The following is a 23,703-nucleotide window of genomic DNA, read 5'->3' on the forward strand; positions in this document are numbered from 1 at the left end:
AAGGATTAATTATCTCTGGTACCTGTAGTGAATGGATCGTGCATAGTCCATGCAGTGTTAACTGCCTACCAATTTTCAGATTCCACCAGCATTGAATTCTTTTAACCATTAATTGGACCAACAGCCAAAACTCCCAATTAAGTAACTCACTTATTTCCTTCTCTGTTTTCTAACTCTCTCTTCTTTTTCCTTAAAGTCTTTGTCTTTTTCCTCTGGCTTTCAAGTTGATGCATTTCTCTTCCATCTCCACCACTTTATTTCTGTCCAGTCTTTATCTCCTTGTTCTTTACATCTGTCCCTTTCACTCTCTTTGATTCAGCAATCTCTCCCTTTTTTGTCTGAGGCAGAGAGCATCTTCTGGAGCCTTATTTTTGCCCCTTTTAGTGCCACTCAGAGGATCCACATGATAACCAGCTGTCCATCCTAACAGTGCTGGCTGTGGCTGCCACAGCCTGTAAAAGTAACATCCTCCTTTGGTCAGAGCGGTTAACCAGAGCATGATGTACTGCACTCCTCTCTGGGACTGACTGTGCTGTTTGCCCATCATTCATAACCCATGTTGACCTAGGGAGTGAGAGAATTAACCCTTTCCCTTTCTTTCTCTCCTTCAGTTCATTCCTTCTCTTTTTTTCCTCTTTCTCTTCTGTAACTCCTCCTTCACTTCCCTTTCCACATAACTGCACCCATGTGGTTGCTCCTACTCATACCAGTTTACCCTGCGGTGCTAACAGGAGCAGCAAGACATCTGGAATTCAGTAGTAGCATCATGTCAGTTTTACTCTGCTGATGGGGATGCAGTATGGGCAGGACCATTACGAGTATGTTATCCCCCTGCAGGAGAATCGTATATGGGGTTTTTTCAAATGGACATAGAGAGAGTAGAGTAAGAACACAGGAGTCTGACATTTCCATGTAAAATATAAACTGCTGCATAAGGGACAATTTCACTCTGTTATACGCAAGCTACCCCACAAAAATCAGTGGGATGATGTAGGTATAACTGAGTAAAATTTGGCCTATTTTGTTCAAAAGATTTGCTTTATTCCAGATTGCTACTTTTTAAATTTGCTTTATTTCTTAAATCTGCAGGTGCTGTTATAGTCACTTAGCCTTAAATGTTTCAAGTTTAATCTTATAACCGATATTTGATTTTGTTTAAGACGGACGTCATCGTAAACAGTGTTTCCCGAGATCTACAGCTTGATAAAGGTCCACTCTCTAAAGCCTTGCTGAGCAAGGCGGGTCCGATGCTGCAAGCACAATTATCTGAAGAAGGCCTAGAAAAAGTAGCTAGTGAAGGGTCTGTGTTCAAAACAGATGGATGTAATCTGGGCTGCCGTTTTGTGCTTCATGCCATTGTTCCTGGATGGAAAAATGGGGAAGAATCTGTTCAGAAGGTAGAAGGCTATTTTCCTAATTCTCGTTTGATTGAATGGGTTTCTCAGTTGGCAGTAATGTAGATTTAATGTGAATTCTCCACTGAAATCAGCGGAGCATTTCCTAGGGGTCAGCTCTGTTAATTTTGATATAACTAAGTTCATTTTGAATTAATCCATGTTTAACTATGATATTTTAATATAAAATACACTATTAAAAATATTAAACTGCATGTACTAACGCGAACTTTGTTGTGATTCACAGCTCCTAAGAGACATCATCACGGAATGTCTTCAGACTGCTGAGCAACTCTCTTTAAAGTCAATCACATTCCCAGCAATTGGAACAGGGAATTTAGGGTTTCCTAAGCCTGTTGTTGCTAAATTAATGTTTGACCAGGCGTTCAAATTCAGTCGTAAAAAAAAAATTCAGTCTCTTGAAGAAGTTCACTTTCTGTTGCATCCAAATGACACAGATAATATTCAGGTAACTTGTACCCTATTACTGTGCTTTCTGTTACACATGGGTTAAGGAAATGATGTCAGGCCCAGAACTAGATTACACCGTTTTTGTCAGTAGTTTCCTAAAGTCTCATCCTTCTTTCCCTCCTGCTTCTACACCGGGAATGGTCAGTCCTCCTTGCACTGTTGGTTTAGCACCAGTGCAGCTCCACTACTGGTAGCAATGGTTGACGTGTTAGTGTAAACCAGTCACAGGCATGTTTACCACTAAGAGTTAAATAATAGAGTGGCGGAAACACTGGTTGGCAGTCTACTTTGTGCTTCCACCATTGCTAGCACTGGTAGAGCTTCACTGGTGCTAGAGCAATAGTAGAAAAAGCACTACTGGAGACAGACAGTGTGTCTCATGTCATTGTCCAGCGTCCGATTCCCCTTTGGTCTGGAGGCCATTAAATTATGATTCTTCTGATGTGGGCAGATGTCAAGGTGCTCATTATCATGCTAGCCAAGAAAGTATCCTTGGATTTCCATCTTGATAATAATCAGGCACTGGCCTATGAGGTGATCCCTGCTCCTGCTCTGATAGAATTGCTATTGGACTCCTCCTATAATGTAAAGCTTCCCTTTGATTCTTCCATACACAGTCACCTGGCTTTCCTGCACAATTTTTTTCTCATTTGCTGGAGCTGGCACCAGTTAACACTGAAATATACCTTAGCCCACGGAGTCATGTGAATCTTTCATGCATAGCCTCAGGTAGCATTCTCTTTCCCCCTCCTCGCTCTGGCTCTGTCTTCACTGAATAGTTAACTCAAGTTATCTACACTTGAGTTTAACTCCTCTTGAGTTCACTTAGCTTGAACAAGAGCAGCCACGCTATGCTGCAAGCAGCATACAGTGATTGTGTTAGCAGCTGACAAGTTGTGCTAACTTGAGCTGCTGCCTATTCTCCCTGATGGGCCATCCGACTTGAGTTAAAAGCACCACCAAACTTGAGTTTTAAGGGTTTTTGTGTGTGGACAGGAATTGAGTTAGAGGTATTACTCATGTTAGGAATAAGCCCTTTGTCTGTGCACCCTATTACATGCTAATTAGACTTTCACTGTACTGCCTGAAGGTGTTAAACCTGAAGCAATTTGCGAGTTTCTCTCCCGTGCTCATAATTTTGAAGGAATCATGGTTCCTTTATGATTCCAATTTATCAATATTTCCATTCAGTGTTGAATAAGATTGCTCGGTGGACAACATCTAGTCCATCACCTTTAGTTTTTTCTAAACATTTTTAAATTTAATTTTTACTTTTCAAATCTATATTACTACTGAGAAAACTCTAAAGAAGTTATGTCTACAAGTGGTGACTATGGTTCTCTTTCTAGGCATTTTCAGATGAACTGCAAAATAGAGCAAGTGGAAATATTACCAATGTCAAAATGCACAAGACTGTGCCAGAGAATGCCCAGCAGGGACAAGGTAAGTTTGTTTTGTTAATGTTTTGTAAGTTTTATAAATATTCTAGTGATAGGTGAAAATTTTAAGAATTTTTTTCAAATATATATTTTTTGATATTGGTTTGGTGAACATGTCAGTCCCGGTGTTCAAAGTAAGGCAGTGATAATCCTATTAGTAAAAATCAATAAAAGCAGAAAATTGTATCTCTCCAGCAATAGGTTTGTGTACACTAGTAAAAATCATGCCCATAATTCACCACCAGTCATAACAGTAGTAGAAGCTGTAGTAGAAGCTGTAGTGTAGACAGGGCACAGGTATTTTTACCAGTGTACCAACTAACAAAGATTCTGAGCAGGTAAACAGTTTTACTACCACCTGTGAAGCCTGGTGAATTACTGGATTATACATCCCATGGGGCCAGTCTTGCTCCTATTAAAATCAGTGGACATTCTGCAAGAAAGTAGGACTGATCAGAAACAAATGTGAAACTAAATACCGTATATACTCGATCATAAGACAGTTCATTTATAAGCCGACCCCCCAAGATCGATAAGTAAAAATGGAAACTGTTTATGACCCATTCATAAGCCGACCCTATTTGAGGACTTCAATGGCTCAGACACAGGTCTGATACAGGAGTGGGTGGGTGAGATTCTGTGGCCTGCGTTGTGCAGGAGATCAGACTAGATGATCATAATGGTCCCTTCTGACCTTAAAGTCTATGAGTCTATGATTCTGTAATTCAGGGGTTGGCAAACTTTGGCTCCCAGGCCATCAGGATAAGCCGCTGGCTGGCCGAGATGGTTTTTTTACCTTGAGCGTCCACAGGCATGGAAGTAACCCTAAGTAAACAAAGTGTCCCGGTGCACCAGCTGCTTACCCTGATGGGCCGGGACAGCAACTTGTGGGGAATTTTTTGGGGGGGGGGGGGGAAGGAAGAGAAGCTGGGGGTCAGGGAAGTAACCTCTGTGACTGCCCCCCACATTACCCCACCCTTAGCCCGGGACCCCCCCCCCCCCCCACTCTCCTCATCCCATCCCTTCCCACCCTATCTGGGGAGGGCCAGGGGAGGATGTCTCTGGCCTGGTTGGAGCTGCTCCGGCAGGCTGGGTGGCACGGCCGCAGCCTACTCCGGTGAGCCAAACCGGGCGGCATGGCCACAGCAGGCCAGGTGGCACAGCCGCAGCCTGCTCCGGCGGCACGGCTGCAGCGTGCTCCAGCAGGTGGGGCTGAGCATCACGGCTGCAGCCTGCCAGCCCCGGGGCTGCAGCCTGCCAGCCCCGGAGCTGCAGCTGCTTTGGAGGCTGGAGGGAGAGCAGCGTGGCCAGAAGCAGAGAGACTCTGGTCCTGCCTCTTCTCTTCTGGCTCTGCTGCCTCTCCTTGCCCCCTCTCTTGCGGGGAGAGGATGTGTCCCACCTCTCCCTCTCTATACCCATTCGTAAGCCGACCCCCTTCTCTGATGCCATTTTTTACTAAAAAAATTCGGCTTATGAACGAGTATATACGGTAGTTTTTTTCATTGTCCAACCTGACAGGATTACAAAGAACAGGATAAATATTTCAAACTTAATTAGATTTTTAAAAGAATAGAATATTCAGATCCTGGAATAGAGAACCTGCCCAAAGGCTACTGAAAAAAATGCGACTCCACAAGCTTGCTTATTTTCATACTAAATCACATTTCCACTCATGTATCCTGCAGTGGGCCCATTGGTCTGAGTTGAGTGTACAATCAGACAGGGATCACCTCCGCTCCATGTACACTGTAAAAGTGTTTTCTGTGCCACCCCAGATTGGAAGGCAGTGATGTGAACAGGTAAAGACAGAGACCAGGGACTTTCCATTTACAAAGAGGCAGTGGCTCCAATACATTGTTATTGCGGGGCTATCGTTGCTATTTGAGCCTACGTATCGGAGCAGCAGCTATAGCAGGATAGGTTGTTTTGAAGCTGTGTGCCCTAGATCCAGATTGGGGGTGGATCTCATCTCCCCAGCTCAACTTCCTGCCACGCAGTTACCTGGGCTTTGTGTGGGTGAACGTTTAATTTTATATTGTAAACTGGGTATTTTTGTAATCTTCTCAATGGGAATGTCACAGACTTAAGACTAAAAATCAAACTTTTTGTGAGCTCTCTACTAAATGCACATAGAGGCAGGTGAGTCCCTCACTCTAGGGAATAGAACATTTGCTGAGATACACTTTTATCCATTTTAATTTCTGTATTTTCCCTTGCAGCTTTCTTTGGGCCCATTTCAACCCCAAAACAGGGAGTGCATGAAATGCAGATTGGTTCCATTACATTCCAAATCGCAAGTGGAGACATTACCACGGAAAAGACAGATGTCATTGTAAACATATCAAATCAAACGTTTAACCTCAAAACAGGTACTTTAGCCTAGTGATTGAGATTAATGAGATACATTGTGAGTGCATAAGGGGATGTGGGGAAGAACTTTCAATATATACAAGCCTTTTTTTATACATAGTGCCTTGTCGTTTTCAAACTGGGAAAGCTGTACTAGGAAGCAAAGGCGCCGACTCCATGGGTGCTCCGGGGATGGAGCACCCATGGGGAAAAATTGGTGGGTTCTCTACACCCACCAGCAGCTCCCCGCCCCCCCACCCCAGCTTGCCTCCGCCTCCTTCCCTGAGTGCACCGCTGCGTCCCGTTTCTCCCCCCTCCCTCCCAGCGCTTTGTGCCGCGAAACAGCTGTTTTGCGCGACAAGCCTGGGAGGGATGGGGGGGAGAGGAAATGCGATGCGCTTGGGGGAGGAGGCGGGGCCGGGGCAGGGATTTGGGGAGGGATCCAGTAGGGGCAGGGAGGAGCGGAGTTGGGGCGGGGACTTTGGGGCAGGGGTGGAGTCGGGGCAGGGCTGGAACTGAGGCGGGGCGCAAGCACCCACCGGTACCGAAAAAAGTTGGCGCCTGTGCTAGGAAGTGTCTGTATTTTGATATAATTTGTTACAACAGAAAACAATGCTGTTCGCCCCAGTATATAGAAAAATCCTAAAGAATTTAATAGAGAATGAGACTCTTTCTCTAGAATGTTTAAACCTCCCTGTACAATTCTATAGCAGGGAATCATTGTCTGTTAGGTTCTGTGTAATGGGGTCAGCTGCCTCCCATGTACCCCTTGTGGCCAGGGATGCCTCTGCGGTATCTACTAACAATTTCTCCCTCAAAGGACTTTTTAAACAAACTCCACACAGGCATTTCTGATCCATTCGCCACCCCTTCTCAGGGGTCCAAGTTTATTCACCTATATAAAGCTCCAAAATAAAACCCAAGAGTTCCAAAACGCAGTCCATCTGTCAGGTCACTCCCAAACTTTTCCTGCCTGTAGGCTCAATAGGGAAACCTTACGTCCCAAGTTTTTCTGCTGGAGCCTGATCACTCCCAGCAGTCGCCAATTCACCCTACAGGCCTTCCTGCCTGGGGCCTTTCCCGTTTTGGCAGGCTACTTCCAGGTCTAATCTAGCTGGAGCCTCAGGTTTGTGGCTCTTGCTTCCAAACCCCCCTGGGATTAGGTTCTTTCTTGCAGAACCCTTTTTTACTTCCTGCAGTTTCCTGAACTTCCCTCTACACTGCAGCCACTTGCTGCCCTTTATTGGGTTTTTTAAAGGCAGCACAAGTGTGCCTCTTTAGTAATAAGGATTCACTACCCCTACGCCCTCCAGCGGCAAGCCATCCTGACCCTGTTACAGTCTGTATGAAGTTTAAACATTACATAGAAAGTAAATCTTTCTCTTTTAAATATTATAAGCTTTAATTTTTTATAGAAAGTTCTCGGTTTCATCCCTATTAAATTTTATAGGACTTATCTATTAGGAAGTAACAGTTTTATTTGACCTCATTGGGAACTGTTGGGTATTCAGCACTTTTGAAGATCAGGCAGATGCCTTAACAGGCCTCTGATTTAGGCTTTTATTTTTTAAAAATCTTGGCCTATACTATTGCCAGATGTGAGAGATATTGTGTACTCAGTCTCGTTGACCTAGATGAGACTTTAAGAGTACTCTTAATTTGATTTGTCAAACTAATATGGCTTTTCTTATTTTAGGTGTCTCTAAGGCAATTCTGGAAGGTGCTGGACCACAGGTTGAAGCTGAATGTGCTCAGCTAGGTATAAATACAACATTTGTGACCTGCTTTCTAGAGGCACTGAGCACCCACCGTTTCCACTGAAGGCAGTGGGAGCGGTGGGTGCATACCACTGCTGAAAATTAACCTACTATTGTACTTGTGTTTATCCATGATCTCACAACTCCTTAATTAATTAAGACGATGCTCGTAAAACATCTTAAGAGATGTTAAAATAAAGTACAAAGCAAAAGAAAAATCCTTAAGAGATGTCAGCATCAAGGTAAATTAAAAGAACCTGCTCTGCCATATGACTCATCCTCTTGTGCCAGTAAAAACCTTCAAAACAGGGGAAAAATACAAAGGGTTAGATGGTGCCTTTGGTCAGAGCCTGAGCACTGGGTGGTACATATTTATATGTAATGAAATAAGCTGCACCACCCAGGAGAAGCCTCAGAAGACGTGCTTCTGACACAACCCTCTGACTTCCTTTCGTGTGTCTCCATTTTTCTGATGTTAGGAAGTAGCAATGTGCTGCTGGCCTATCCCAGCAACCCACCGCATCCTCCGCATGGCTCAGAGACAAGTAAAAAAGGAAAGTTCCTACCTTCGCGGAACTTACCATATATACTCGTTCATTAGCTCATTCATTTATAAGCCGACCCCCCCCAAGATGGTTAGGTAAAAATAGCAACAACTGTATGACCCTTTCATAAGCCGACCCTATATTTCAGGGGTTGGCAAACTTTGGTTCTTGGCCTGTTAGGGTAAGCCACTAGCGTGCCTGGACGTTTTGTTTACCTGGAGCGTTCACAGGCATGGAGCCCCTCAGCTCCCTGTGGCCGCGGTTTGCCATTCCCAGCCATTGGGAGCTGCAGGAAGTGGTGTAGCTCCCATTGGCTGGGAACGGCGAACCACGGCCAAAGGGAGCTGAGGGGCTCCATGCCTGCAGACGCTGCAGGTAAACAAAACGACACTGTATTAGATATTCAATTCAATGATTCCATAGAGTTTAAAATCATCAAATTTTGGTGGAGACCCGTTTATAAGCCGGCCCCCACTCTTTGATGCGTCACTTTTTTTACCAAAAATATTCGGCTTATGAACGAGTATATACATTATATCTAATTTTAGACATAATATATCGAGGAATGATAAATACAACCAATGGAAGATAAAGATCCAACAGGAAAAAAATATGAGTTCTGTGTTTAAGTACACATAACTAGAGGGGAGAAGGTCAGAGAAGAGGTAAATGTGTAGATTAGCACTAAAAGGCAATTGAAGGAAGTGGGTCTGATGGGAGAGTTGAAAGAGGAGTGAGGCTGTGTAGTTCACAGCACCAGAGAGGAGAGTCCGGATACCAGTGAAGCACTGAGTTGTACCAAGCTGCCTGAGTGCACAGAGCAAACTGAGGAGTAAGGCCAGATAAGATGTGGACGGAAGCTGAGCAGTGGACTTGAAAGCAGGGATGAGGGGTTTGAATCTAGTGCAGAAGGAGATTGGAAGCCAATGCAGGGGCTCAAGGAAAGGGTAGTACAGGCAGGTGGCAGGCGAAGATGATGATGATTTAGAAAAGTTTGCATTATGGTAATTAAAGGACTTATCACTTTCTGTCATGCCTTATATATTTTCTTTCATCTTTCAGCCTTACAACCTCACGATGACCTTATAGCCACACAAGCAGGAAACCTGATGTGCAAAAAAATAATTCATCTTGTTGCCCAGAACGATACCAAATCTTTAGTCTCCAAAGTTCTCCGGGAGTGTGAACTGAAGAAGTACACATCAGTTGCCTTCCCAGCAATTGGAACAGGTTTATGTTTTTGTTGGAAAATAAAACTAAAACCAATCAGTCTTCTTGAGACCAAATTCATCCTGTGTGATTCCATTGACATCAGTGCTCCAGAGATTTGATTTACCTGAAAAGTTTATTCTCCTATATTAAGAAAATTGTTGTGGCATTGGGGCATTCAAATAACGTCTAGTGAAGGTCAGAGCAAGGATTTTGAAATGATAAGGAAGCTGGAGATCAGTGTTGTTAACTTAAATATAAAAACCATATCAAGTGATTTAGGACTGTCATGTTTTAACGTTACAGACTTGAGAATATCCATATGATATTGCTATCTAGAGAACCATGAATGCTTGTCTCAACTGATGTTTATGGATATCCCACTGGAAGGTGTCTATGTGCCTATTCCAGCTCCTGCTGAAATCAGTGGAAGTTTCTACTCTGACTTCTGTAGGAGCAGGAACAGGCCTTGGATGGATGGGATATGAACCTATCTCTTTAGGCCTGATTCTTCCTTAGCCCTGCTTCTGCATTCCTGGATCACCCAAAATATCCATTCAAATCAATGAGAATCACTGGAATCAAAGAATGCAGGATTGGGTGCTATGTTTAAGATCTAGTTGTGCATGGGTCCATTACTTGAATAAAAGTATATCTGTATTAAATGTCTTTCAACAACGTATTGTTATATTTGTTACAGGTCAGGCAGGCCTTGATCCAGCAGTAGTAGCTAATAACATGATGGATGCTGTAGTTGATTTTGCAAGTGATAAATCTGTTCAAATTGTGAAAAACATTAAAATTATCATCTTCCAGCCACAACTACTAAGTGTGTTCCATGCATGCATGCAGAAAAGAGAAGGTACTGCTAATGTACCTGATACACCTGCATCAGAGTCCTTCTTGTCAAAATGTGCTTGTAAGTAGATGTCTGGTTGTTCATTTTTAAGCTGAGGCATAAATAACCATTATTTAATTTTAGCAACTGAGTAACTGCAAGTATTTATACTTCATTACAGCATTCTTTGGCTTTGGAAAACAGAAACATCATTCTTCGGCTACAGAAAAAAAGCCTGCAATGGTTTTGGAAAAGAAAATTGAGAGAACTGTTTTTCAGATTTGTGGTGAAAGCCAAAAAAATGTGGAAGATACTGTATCCTGGATTAAAAACCTGATTTTAAAGGAACAGCATGAAAGCACTATCTCAGATGAATGGATTTCAAGCTTTGATGACCAGGAATATAAGAAACTGACAGACCTCCAGAAGAAACTGTACATCATTATTCAGCTGGAATGCAAGGACCCTGTGCCCTTTATTCGAGTATCTGGTGTTACCAAAGACGTCTTACGTGCTTGCTTGGAAATTCAGTGCATGATCAAAAGAGTTAGAGCGGTTCAAGAAGAACAGTCCAAGGCAGAACTTCTCAGCAACCTAGTTGAGTGGCAATATCTAGAAAATAATCGGTACCTGCCTTTTGACAGGCTAACAAATCTACGCTTAGAGGATGCTGCAGCATTAAACCAAAAAGAGATTAACATCACCATTTGGAATAAAAACTATAAAGTGGATCTGGAAGCCAAACGTGCTATAGATGACACAGGGAAAATTATGGCCATTCTACGAGTCTCAAAAGATGAAGGTGAATGAAAGCTGTTTGGTGTTACTTAGGGCCACATTGTGTCTAGCTTAGCATGAGTGAGTTGTGGGGAGAATATACAAGGGAAAACAAAGTAGCAGTTCATGTGCACATCTGGAATACTAACCGTTCTGAGCAGCCATATGAGAAAGGTGCTAGATTCGGAAACAAAGATGATAAAGGCTCTTGGATTTATTAAAACTGAGAAATACAGAAAATAAATACCATGATGCCTACAAAGAACTCAATAATAATTCGTCAGCTAGTGTGCGGTGACCACCACTTGTCACGTAGATCAGAATCATCTCATTCGTACCCTGAGATTTCCCCTCTTTTGTTTGTTGTATCCATCTGTTGTCTCTCATCTTACACTTGAATTATATAAACGCTTCAGGGCAGGGGCCATCTTTCTATTAAATATGTACAGTCACAGTGGCATTGTAGCCTCCAAGTGCTATTGTAACACATATAATAATAATAAGAGGAGACGCCTGAAGGGAGCTGTTCATCATCTGCCCCCACCAGAATAAATGTTTAAGGAATAGTATAATTGCAGTTCTTTTTGGAGAGAGTTTCAGTTTTTATGAAATCGTTATCATTCTTGAAAAGACGTGATTGAGGAGGACTTAAACAGAGGGTTCCTTTGCTTTAAATCCAAGCCAGTTTCACATTGACTGACAACACAGCTAAGGTCTTAGCCTCTCTAACATGAACTGAGAAAGAGAAATGCAGCTGCGGTGGAGTTTGGCCTTTATATTTTGAGGGGAGGTTATGTTTAGCTTAATAAGGAAACTCCCTTGTTCTCCCAGATGCCTATTGACCGCCTGCTCTCCTGGGTGGCAAGGATTAATTGTGCCGATCTCCCATCCCCCATCACTTCCAGGCACAGAGACAAGAAAGAGATGAGGGTTGGCCTATATCCCCTAACTTTTCTACAATCAACATTTCTGCTTTCCCCCTTCTCATTCATTCATTCATTCATTCATTCATAAGGAGGGGTCATGGTGAAAAATGCTACAAAAAGCCCTTCTTCAACACTGCAGGCTAATTTAGGCATTTCCAATATAGATTAATCTAAGGATATGCTAAATACTGAGGTCTTTATTCAGTTTTTACTCAGTCGTTAGGTAAAACTCCTATTACTTTGATGGGAGTTTACCTAGTTAAGGATTGTGTGAAAACTGAGCAAGGATGTCAGAGTGTGGCCCTTTAATAGTAATGTCAACACCATATTAGGGCCATATTCCAAGAACATTAATTTGTATGCAGTCCTCATTTGGACAAACTTACAGTGAGTATAGTGCGAGTTTGTCTGAGTCCCCATTCAGGCTGAGTAAAAACCACGCAGGGCCAAATCTGTAGGCCCTTCTTTGAATGGTAATATTTAGAGTTGGCAGACTGGGCTGCCCGCCTGAATTTGATCACATAGCTGCTCAGTCCACAGAACCTTTCTTTCCCTGGTATAATGAAAACATTACAGACTAGAAACAAATTCCCTTAAAGGCACTACCACAATACAAATATGAAAAATATGAAGATGACAAATTGGTGTCTGGCTAAGAGTAAACACTTTGGAATGTCCCTAACCTCAATTAGATTTATCTGATAAGGGACAACCGATTGGAAGCAGAGTAGAAAACTCTGGGTCAGATTTTCCAATCTGGCTGAGCTAGGGTCAGCACAAAACTTGAAGCCACCTTTACAGTTCCCTCAATTCTGGGCCTCTTGGTTACAGTTATTGCAGCCAGGGAACAAGCTATCCTCATCTCTTTTTTTCTTAGCCACCACTTTGCATGGGGAGGAGTGTGGCACAGGAGCTGCTAGTGGGCTACTAGGGGAACTACAAAAAAATGGGGAGGTTAGTGAAATAGAAATTAAAAGGTACAGCACCAAAAGTAAAATCCCTCAAAGAAGATATATAGGAATTGGAAAAGATTCAGAAAAGGCAACAAAAATGATTAGGGGTATGGAATGGCTGCCATCTGAGGAGAGATTAATAAGACTGGGACTTTTCAACTTGTACAAAAAGACAACTAAGGCTAAGAAGTCTATAAAATCATGACTGGTGTGGAGAAAGTTAATAAGGAAGTGTTATTTACTCCTTCTCATAACATAAGAACTAGAGGTCACCAAATAAAATCAATAGGCAGCAGGTTTAAAACAAACAAAAGGAAGTATTTTTTCACACAATGCACAGTCAACCTGTGGAACTGCTTGCCAGAGGATGTTGTGAAGGCCAAGACTATAACAGGGTTCAAAAAAGAACGAGTAAGTTAATGGAGGATAGGTCCATCAATGTCTATTAGCCAAGATGGACAGGGATGGTGTCCCTAGCCTCTGTTTGCCAGAAGCTGGGAATAGGCAACAGGGGATGGATCACTTGATGATAACCTGTTCTGTTCATTCCCTCTGAGGCACCTGGCATTGGCCACTGTTGGAAGACAGGATCCTGGGCTAGATGGACCTTTGGTCTAACCCAGTATGGCTGTTCTTATGTTTTTACCTGTGAACCTTCAGATGTCTGGCTAAGATAGGTTTATGGCTGCTTTGAGCTGCCAGAAGGGTGGAAAGCAGCCTGGGTGCATCCGTAAATCTGATCCAGAAGCCATGGATTATGCATTCTCTTGACAAAGAATGGCATTAATTAGAGATTGCATAATAAATGGGTGTTCTACTTTCAGACGGGATTTGAAATAAGGCATATGCCTGCATAACCAGAGGAATCTAGTGTAAATAATATTAACAGAATGTTTACTTTGCAGGTAAACAGTCAGTAACTCTCCCTGAAGAGTGGTGTGATATGAAACAAGAACGTGTCAAAGTGGTGGAGCTACATCAAGAAATGAAAGAATATCAAGATGTTCAGATGAAGTTTCAACAGACATGTCCAGCATTCAAAATTGAAAAGGTAAAATGCTGTCCTGGTTTCTGAGCCTAGATATCTTGGTGACTGGCACTAGATTAGATAACGAAGGGTGGACGAAGAGTTGGTTTGGATTTCTAAATTTGGACAGCTCCTTGATAGGAGAGGAATGAATAATAGATTCATACATTCCAAGGTCAGAAAGGATCATTATGATCATCTAGTCTGACCACCTGTATAAAACAGGCCATAGAATTTCCCCAAAATAATTCATTTTGAACAAGAGCAGATATTTTAAAAAACATCCAATCTTGATTTTAAAATTGTCAGTGATAGAGAATCCACCAGGACAAATGGTAAATTGTTCCATTTGTTAATTACCCTTGCCATTAAAAATGTATGCCTTCTTTCCAGTCTGAATTTGTCTAGCTTCAACTTCCAACCATGAGCAGACACAGTGAAGAATATCCTTTCCTAGTCTGTTTTTATTTATAATATATATAGATCCTATTATTGCTTTGAAGAAGGAAGCTCAAAAAAGAAGTTAAGCTATCACAGATATAGCACCAGTTTTCGGAAGTCTAGCAAAGTCACTCTGCCCAACCTTACAGTGAGACTGCTTCTCAGAACAAGTCTTCTCAAGACAGTACTGAGAATGGGGGCTGGTGGTGGAAAGACATCAGCACTACCTTTCTTCCACCCTACATCTCGGACCAGAACCTCTGCTGGTGTAAATCAGCTTCGTTCCATTGAAGCCAATGAAATGATGCTGGTTTATATCAGCTGAATATCTGGGTCCAGATCTCCTATGACAGGTCTTCTTGGGAGGGAAGCTCATCAGTCTGCTAGCATCTATCAAAAGAATTTAGTCGATTATCTCTCCTCTCTAGAGTCTTTATGAGCTGGTTGATGGCCCCTCCCCTGTCCAGTGCTTTTAGGGAGTGGCCAGCATTCCCCTTTCAGAAACTTGGGACGCTTCGTGGAGATTTCCCCTGGAACCTCCAAATTCCTTCTGAGATCTTCCTAGGTGTAACTAGTCAGGAAAAGCAAGACCCGATAGTTCCTCTAATTGGTTCCACTGCTGTGCTTCTTTAAGAGCTAACTGCACACTAGAGATGACTACACACAGGGAATTCCTTACAAAAAATATAATAAAAAGGGACTTGACCATGAAGACGGTTGCTACCATTATATCTACACTAGCTTTTTTTCCTAAAATCTCTCCCTACTGCATTACGTGCAGCTCTGCCAGTGGGAGCATACTATAGACCGGTTGCTGGGGTTATAATCACCATGTACTCTAATCCTGCTGAGAGCAAGTCTAGGCAACATGGGGTCAGATTTTTAAAGGTACACCTCTACCCCGATATAACGAGACCTGATATAACACGAATTCGGATATAATGCGGTAAAGCAGCAGGGAGCCCCGGGCCCTTTAAAGCGCCGCCTGAGCCCTGCTGCTTTACCATGTTATATCCAAATTTGTGTGGAGCCCCGGGCCCTTTAAATCCCCGCCCAAGCCCAGCTGCCGGAGCTCCAGGGCTCCGGCAGCCGGGCTCGGGTGCGGATTTAAAGGGCCAGAGGCTCCAGCCACTGCGGGGAGCCCTGGCCCCTTTAAAGCGCTGCCCGAGCCCCACTGCCGGAGCTCCGGAGGTGATTTAGAGGGTCCGGGGCTTCCCGCAGCGGCAGGAGCCTCTGGATATAATGCGGTTTCACCTCTAACGCGGTAAGATTTTTTGGCTCCCGCGGACCGCGTTATATCGAGGTAGAGGCGTATTTAGGTCCCTAAAAATGCAGATAGGCACTTAGTGGTTGAAATCAATGGGAGTTAGACACCTAAATGCCTTTGAAAATCTCACTCAGCTCCTGTCTACATCTTTATGTGCCTAAATGTCTTTAAAAATCTGGCCCATGGTGTTTAAAACGCTGGCTGCCAGCACCTTGTCTGCACTAGCACTTCCACTGTTACTGCCAGCAGTGCAGTTGCACCAGTGGTACTACAAAGATGGGAGACTTCAGGAAAATTACTAGTGTAGACAAAGCCAACATCTCACCTGCTGGTGTGTGCAAACAACCTGCTAGTTAGATGATTTGGGAGAATATTAAGGATCTACAAAAAGAATCTTAACACTGGCAAAGCAGATGGTATCGATATCACCATAATGCTAACCATTATCAAAGTTAACATCACAGTTAAGATATTCAAAGCAAATCTTATGCAGCATATAAGTCATATGTTTAGTACACGATATTAACCCTTTCATAGTAGCCTTTCTGCTACAGTGAAACATAGCAATGTACTGTTGTTTAAATTCTAGCACCCAAGAAGCTAAAATAAGGAGGAGTGCAGGAGAACAGATCTCTAAAAGCAGAGGATAAGCTCTCCTTCCTCTTCATCCCACTGGTTTGGGGGAGCTCCCCCTTCTTTCTGGCTGGGGTAGTGAGGACTTTCCAAGCAAGAGAATCTGAAGTGTGAGCAATAGGAGGAGATACCTTTCCACTTCCTCTCCCATAAAAGACATTCTGCCCACTGGCCATCTCCCTCTCTTTTCCAGACCAAATGCTGCCAGTTGCTTCTCCACTTGCTGAGGAGAAAAGACACACAAACAATACATAATCATTTAATTTTATGCAAAATCCCTCTTTTGAAATACCTTAAATCTTCTAACATGTCCTGGAGCAGGACTTTAGACCTACCAGTTATAATAATTGTTACAACAGTACAGATGTGCCATCTTGCTCAAGTCTAAATGATGGCGATTAGATGAATTGGGATGTTCTGCTACACAGATTACCACATTGCTAATACACACATGCATACACTTGTTTAGCTGGATATAGGCCTGGTGGGGCACTGTTTCCTTTCAGATACACTTCTTGGCTGGTCTCTACTCTTTTCCTTTTGATGCATGCCGATCATCACAAGAAGCTACCACATCATCATATAATAGCAAGACAGTAACAACATCCACCAAAACTGGTGATCTCCCCATCATATTTTGATATATTTTAACCACTGCAACATGCCATTTGAGAGCTAGCACCTCACTGAAGATGTATAAAAGATATGAGACAGCTGTGAAATGGTACAGAGAGAATCTAACTAACGAACCTTTTCCTAAATGGCTATGTTATTTTTGTAACTACACTTGTCTTACCGCACATTCTAAATATTTTTGATATCCTGTTAACCAACTATAAAAATGACATATCAGTCACAGAATGAGGCTCTGAAAGCAAAATATTTTGTATCACGTTATGGGCCAGGTGCTGCTCTCAAGTGATGCCAATATCAATCTGCTTTAATTGCAGGTGTTGGTCATTATCAATATCATGTCTCATTTTTTAACTTTGTAGATTGAGAGCATACAACATCCTTACTGCTGGCAGGCCTGCCTAATAAAGAAGCAGGAGATGGATACCAAAAATGGCAGCACAAATAATGAGAAGCTTCTATTTCATGGAATACCTAGTGCTGCATTTATCATAACTAATCACAATGACACAATCGGTGCCAGTCACACCATCAGTTATACCCATGTCAATTTGGAGAAATTACATCGTTTAGTGGAGTTACACAAGAGAAATATCAGTATAAATAGGGCTAGAAAATGCCCCTTTGTAATTAATCATCATGTTTTTCGGATTTGCTGCCAAGGGTTTTGGTCATTATCATAATATTTCATTTTTCTAATGTTGTAGATTGAAAGGATACAAAATCCATTCTACTGGCAGACCTACCAAATAAAAAAGCAGGAGATGGATTCCAAAAATGGCCATACAAATAATGAGAGGCGTCTATTTCATGGAACAACGAGTGGCTCATTAACCATTATTAATAATAAGGGATTTAATCGCAGTTACGCCGGAATGAATGGTAATGTGAAATTTAAAGCATGTTGCTTTCATACGCAAGGGATAAAATAGGATGACAAGGTGTAACGTTATCATGCTGTCTATATACACATGCCTCAGATGCACAGTGATTCCTTATTGGCCCGGGAGACTATTCCTTTCTGTACATAGGTTGTATTCTGTATTTGCCTCAGCTGTTCTCCATTGCAGTCATGACTCAGCTTTAGAAGTAATAATACAATAATGATCCTTAACACTTCGACACTTCCTTTCATCAGAAGATCTCAGAGCACTTCACAAACGTTAATGCATTTAGGCTCCTACCATCCCTGTAAAGCAAGGAAATATTATCCTCATTTTATAGATGGGGAAACCACGACATAAAGAGGTTAAGCATCTTGCCAAGGGCCCAATAGCTGAACTGAAAATAGACCTCGGGAGTTTCGACTACCAGCCCTCTTTTTGTATATGCCAAATAGTGCATCAAAGATACATGTGTGCAGCCAACATAAAATAAAATTCAAATGTGATCAACTGATTAAGTTCTCTTGTGAGCCTGGAATCAGCAAGGTGATTTTATGGGACAGTATTACTTTAAAAGTTAACTAATTGTTGTGCTGATAGTCCCACCACAGTCTGGTCAGTAGAGGCATGCATTTCCTATTTATATCAGTCTGGATTGTCTCCCTCCACATGTAGATCTCACACCTGCCATGCTGAAGAAGGATAAACCTCCTTTGCAGAATGGAAAGGGGTGGAGAATGGCAGATCAGAGAGATCTGTGAATTGGCTGGGAGCGTATAAGTATTTTGTCCATTTGGTCCTGTGAAGGTTAATCAGAAAAGATAATACAGCATAGTACTAAATGTTCTTTTTGGTATGGGGACAACTGTGATCAGAGTGAGTCCCTGGTGAAGTGGTTCTAGTGGATCTGTGCTGCCAGGGAGCTGGACCTGACCTCCTGGGATTGGCCAAAAATGGAAATGAGCCCCACAGTCTGTTCTGTAGGGGTGAACCTCAGTCCTCAAAACAAAATGATAGAGGAGGAATTCTGCAGGGAGATTCTCTAGGTGTCCTGTCCCAGAGTCCTCTCACCGGCCCCCAATTTTGTAGAGTACTGTGAGACAGTACTATTACTGCTGTATAACTGACAATATTATGTCAGATCATCCATCTTTCTGTCTCTGCTTCCCTTCTCGGCCCCAATGTCCCTCCAGAAACTCCCTATTTGTTTCCCATTTTCAGAACCCCCGATCTCTGCCTTCTTCCAGGAAATACCCCCTCATTTTCCATGTTGATTGGTGCACTAGATACACCTAAGATAGAGATACAGAGATAGCCATTAAAAGATAACATTTGCCAACCTACCATACATCCGATTTATTTTCTGTTCAAGGTGTCAGAATAAAGTGGTATCTCAGGTACTGCTGTCTGGAAAATGCTGTTGACAAATACTGATTTTTTTTTTTTTTTTTTTAAATAATGTTCACTGTGGACAAATAGAGCATCTCACATGGCTATGACACGTAGCTCTAATATTTGCCTGTTGTTTTCAGTATGATGTACTGATAATATCTAACCCTTACAATACTACCCAATTTCAGGGTAGATGACACTTGGAAGCTGAGTACCTCGTGAGAGCTGGAAGCAGTTCTTGCCTGTGTATTTATCTAGGATTTGCTGGACTGTGTTGGGAGTGGGATGGGTGGGTCTTTTTGGTGTGGAGCGCTTATAGGAGGAGAGTTTAGGCAGCTGGTAGGTGCTATGCGTTTGGGGTGTGTGTGTCTGTAGTAGGAGGATTCAGCAGCTGGGATTGGACTCAGATTTCTTATTGGGGCGAGGGTAAAGGGAGAATTAGGCTACTTTGCCAGTCTGTGAATGAATATAGTTGTATGCAGAAGCTCAGTGTAGTTTAATATGCTCATCTTCAGTGTTCTGCTGTGCCTGTTTTAGCTAATGACTCACTGCTCCAATGGAAGCGCTAGGAGGCATTGTGTTTGAAGCAGAAAGTGTCTCTCAAAGGTCTGGGGAGTGTGGCCGATGCATTAGCTGTGGAGAGTATGCAGCATCTGCTCTCCTCTCCACCTAGATAGTTCTTCTCAGGTCTACTTTTACCTTTGACAATGTGTCTCAGATCAGGACACAGTTATTCATAACCAGTCAACAAGTTTTTATTAATTCACCCAGAACCCCATAGGTATATAATCAACAGTTGTCAGTTCTTCAGTATTTGTAATACATTTATTAATTTTCAGGTCATTCTGCAAGATGTAAAGATGCACTTTGTCTAGGGTTTGATTTGAAATGGACTAGTTTAACACATCAAAAACACTTGCTTAAAAGTTTTCTTTGACGTTCTACTACTCTAGTTTGCTTGAACTTACAAAGGAGAAACATTTTTAGAATCACTTAGTTAAAATACCCAAATAAATTTCCTTGAAGTCTGACTAGAAAGTGTGCAGACCCAACCAGTTTCTTATTATCTGGGATTCCTTAGACATGCCTCAAACATTTAAGATGTGGATTGTTGGTTTTCTGTTGTGAGCAAGCAGAGGTGGGGTGAACAAAGGTACATCTTGTAACCACGGCTTGTAACAATGGAACGGCTGCCAGATGAGGAGAGATTAATAAGACTGGGACTTTTCAGCTTGGAAAAGAGTCGACTAAGGGGGGATATGATTGAGGTCTATAAAATCATGACTGGTGTGGAGACAGTAAATAAGGAAGTGTTATTTATTCCTTCTCATAACAGAAGAACTAGGGGTCACCAAATGAAATTAATAGGCAGCAGGTTTAAAACAAACAAAAGGAAGTATTTTTTCACACAACGCACAGTCAACCTGTAGAACTTCTTGCCAGAGAAGGCCAAGATTATAACAGTGTTCAAAAAAGAACTAGATAAGTTAATGGAGGATAGGTCCATCAATGTCTATTAGCCAAGATGGACAGGGATGGTGTCCCTAGCCTCTGTTTGCCAGAAGCTGGGAATGGGCGACAGGGGATGGATAACTTGATGATTACCTGTTCTGTTCATTCCCTCTGGGGCACCTGACATTGGCCACTGTCGGACGACAGGATCCTGGGCTAGATGAACCTTTGGTCTGACCCAGTATGGCCGTTCTTATGTTCTAACCTTGTTTGTATACTCAATGGAGTGATCACTTTCCTGATTTAGGGACCAGAAGATGTATAGTTATTAACAATATATTGAAGGCATATTTGATATCTGTGCACTTCACGCCCATTCTGCTTATGAAATACTATTTGTTTTAGCAATTTTCTCCAGATATCAGTAAGAAGGAATGGGCCCCAGTGCAAGAAACATGGTGCCACTGCAATCATGACATCTGTAACACAAATATATTAAATTGTAATAGTGTGAAAGAGAGATTCCACAGAGGATAAACACAGAGAGTGTAATGTCCTGCAGCAGCTCCACAGTGAGAGAAGAACCTGGAGCTAAGTGATAAACTGCCAGCTCGATATTATTACACTTGGCATTGGTAAAAGGCTCCATGCCAAGTTGGGAATGGTGCTGTAGCCCTAATTTCAATCCCAGATGTTCTTTTTTTATTTATGGCAAGGTTTGGCAAAGGTTGTAGGCATCTTGGGTATAGAAAAGTGAAAGACAAATGATGGTTGCTCATGAAAAATTCTCAAATCTTTCTCTTTCTGATCACAGCTGCATGCTATGGGAATGGAACCTACTTTGCTGTCAATGCCAGTTATTCTGCCCATGATACCTACTCAAAACCAGATACAGATGGGAAAAAATACATGTACCTGGCCCGAGTCCTCGTTGGAGAATATTGTGCTGGACAAAAAGGAATAATTGCACCACCATCAAAAAACAACACTGATCCTACAGATCTGTTTGATAGTGTGACTGACAATAAGACAAATCCATCGATGTTTGTCATATTTAATGACATTCAAGCTTACCCGGAATATCTTATTACTTTCACTAAATAAGCATTCTTGGTTACATGCAAGAGACTTTTAATCTTTATTTTGTAAGATTACCTCAAAGACCATAAATTAATGAGAAAACATTTGCAGTGAAGGATGGTAAAACATATTTTACTATGTTAGCTTTTTCAAGTTTGATTGCTATGCATATGCCCAGTTGCTTAAATACAATTTCGTAATAGTCAAAAACAAGAGAACCTACTTTTAAAAAATATTTGCAACTACTAGAATGGGGTGGGCAAACTACGGCCCGGGGGCCACATCCGGCCCTTCAGACATTTTAATCCAGCCCTCGAGTTCCCATTGGGGAGTGGGCTCCAGGGCTTGCCCTGCTCTGGCGCTCCAGCCGGGGGGCGGGGTTGGGGGTTTGCCCCATTCCACGCATACCGTGGCTCCGCCCGGCTCCTGGAAGCAACGCATGTCCCCTCTCTGGCTCCTATGCGTAGGGGCATCCAGGGGGCTAGCATTCTGACCCCGCCCCAAGTGCAGCACCCACAGCTCCCATTGGCTGGGAACCGCGGTCAATGGGAGCTGCAGAGGCGGTACCTGTGGATGGGGCAGCGCACAGAGCCGCCTGGCCACACCTCAACATAGGAGCCGCAGGAGGGGCATGCCGCTGCTTCCAGGAGCTGCTTGAGGTAAGCGCTGCCCAGAATCTGCATCCCTGACCCCCTACAGCGCCCTAAACCCCTGCCCCAGCCCTGATCCCCTTCCCACCCTCCAAACCCCTCAGTCCCAGCCTGGAGCACCTTCCTGCACTGCCAACCTCTCATCTCCAGCCCCACCCCAGAGCCCACACGTCCAGCCAGAGCCCTCACCCCACCCCCACCCTCCGCATCCCAACCCTCTGTCCCAGTCCAGAGCCCCCTCCCACACCCTGAACTCATTTCTGGCCGCACCCCAGAACCCGCACCCCCAGCCAGAGCCCTCACCCCCTGCACCCCAACCCCCAATTTCGTGAGCATTCATGGCCTGCCATACAATTCCCAGATGTGGCCTTCAGGCCAAAAAGTTTGTCCACCACTGTACTAGAACATGCAAACAGTTTACACTGCATGAAGTTTCGAGTTCAGTTTTCAAAAATGAAAACTGCTCAATTACATTACATATCAACCAAATGAAAAATATTCTTGCATTGTATCCAAACACATTTTAATTATTAGTCTTTCTTATTCAGAATTATGACTGAGCACAACTAATAATTCTACAAGCCAGGTATTCAGTTCTTGAGTTTGTATATTTTACAGCAGAGTCTAACGTAAATCAAGGAACAAATAAACTTAAAATAGTACCAATTAATAACTGAATGTCCTGAACCTTATGATGCTAATATTCTGAACAAATTGTACTTCAGACAGCTTCTTACTCAGTCTGTATCTTCATTAAAGATGTCATCATGTTATAGTTATAGTACCTGCAATAAAGCTGAATTAGTTACAGAAATGGTTATTGCATGTTGTGTTATACTGATAGCATTTGCTCTGGGGTAGTGTGTATTTCTGTTATAAATCTCTGTTACTGTGTTTTCATAATTCATCTATGAAAATATGGACTGCAAATTTTCTAATCAGGTTTTGCTTTTTTAGAAAAACTTTACTCTCAGGATTTTTCTATATGACTAGACCATAACTGAAAAACAAAATGACATTTAAAAGCTATACATAACAGCAATATCACATTCCATAATCTTTCATTCGGCAGCAGCACATAGCATAGGGTCTGACCTTCCAAAAACTTACTGGGATAGCTCAGAGTCCTGTGGCACCTTATTGACTAACAGACGTTTTGGAGCATGAGCTTTTGGGGGTGAATACCTACCCACTTCTTCGGATGCATGTCATGCATCCGATGAAGTGGGTATTCACCCCCGAAAGCTCATGCTCCAAAATGTCTGTTAGTCTATAAGGTGCCACAGGACTCTTTGCTGCTTTTACAGATCCAGACTAACAAGTCTACCCCTTTGATACTGGGATAGCTCAGTGGTTTGAGCATTGGCCTGCTAAACCCACGGTTGTGAGTTCAATCCTTGAAGGGGCCACTTAGGGATCTGAGGCAAAAAGCAGCACTTGGTCCTGTTAGTGAAGGCAGAGGGCTGGACTCGATGACCTTTCAGGCTCCCTTCCAGTTCTATGAGATAAGTATAGCTCCATATTTATTTACTTACTTACTTAACGCAGTAGTGGACTTCAAGATTGGACCCACTGTTTGCATAATA

The 23,703-nt window shown here is 42.7% G+C and overlaps 1 protein-coding gene across 2 annotated transcripts in view; it reads left to right on the forward strand.

Annotated features, from left to right (window-relative positions):
• The window catches only part of LOC128845283 (protein mono-ADP-ribosyltransferase PARP14-like), a 50,444-nt gene extending 27,513 nt beyond the window's left edge, over positions 1-22,931 (forward strand). For both annotated transcript variants that reach the window (XM_054043741.1, XM_054043742.1), the window contains exons 9-19: positions 1,161-1,397; positions 1,642-1,863; positions 3,215-3,308; positions 5,524-5,673; positions 7,350-7,412; positions 9,018-9,185; positions 9,865-10,083; positions 10,184-10,804; positions 13,564-13,709; positions 17,367-17,541; positions 21,202-22,931. In XM_054043741.1, coding sequence (XP_053899716.1) covers positions 1,161-1,397; positions 1,642-1,863; positions 3,215-3,308; positions 5,524-5,673; positions 7,350-7,412; positions 9,018-9,185; positions 9,865-10,083; positions 10,184-10,804; positions 13,564-13,709; positions 17,367-17,541; positions 21,202-21,491 — 2,385 coding nt within the window. In that variant the 3' untranslated portion in view covers positions 21,492-22,931. The remainder of the gene's footprint in view (positions 1-1,160; positions 1,398-1,641; positions 1,864-3,214; positions 3,309-5,523; positions 5,674-7,349; positions 7,413-9,017; positions 9,186-9,864; positions 10,084-10,183; positions 10,805-13,563; positions 13,710-17,366; positions 17,542-21,201) is intronic.
• Positions 22,932-23,703: the final 772 nt, after the last annotated feature.

This window comes from Malaclemys terrapin, chromosome 11 (genome assembly GCF_027887155.1).
Source record: "Malaclemys terrapin pileata isolate rMalTer1 chromosome 11, rMalTer1.hap1, whole genome shotgun sequence".
In the NCBI taxonomy this organism is placed as follows: Eukaryota; Metazoa; Chordata; order Testudines; family Emydidae; genus Malaclemys; species Malaclemys terrapin.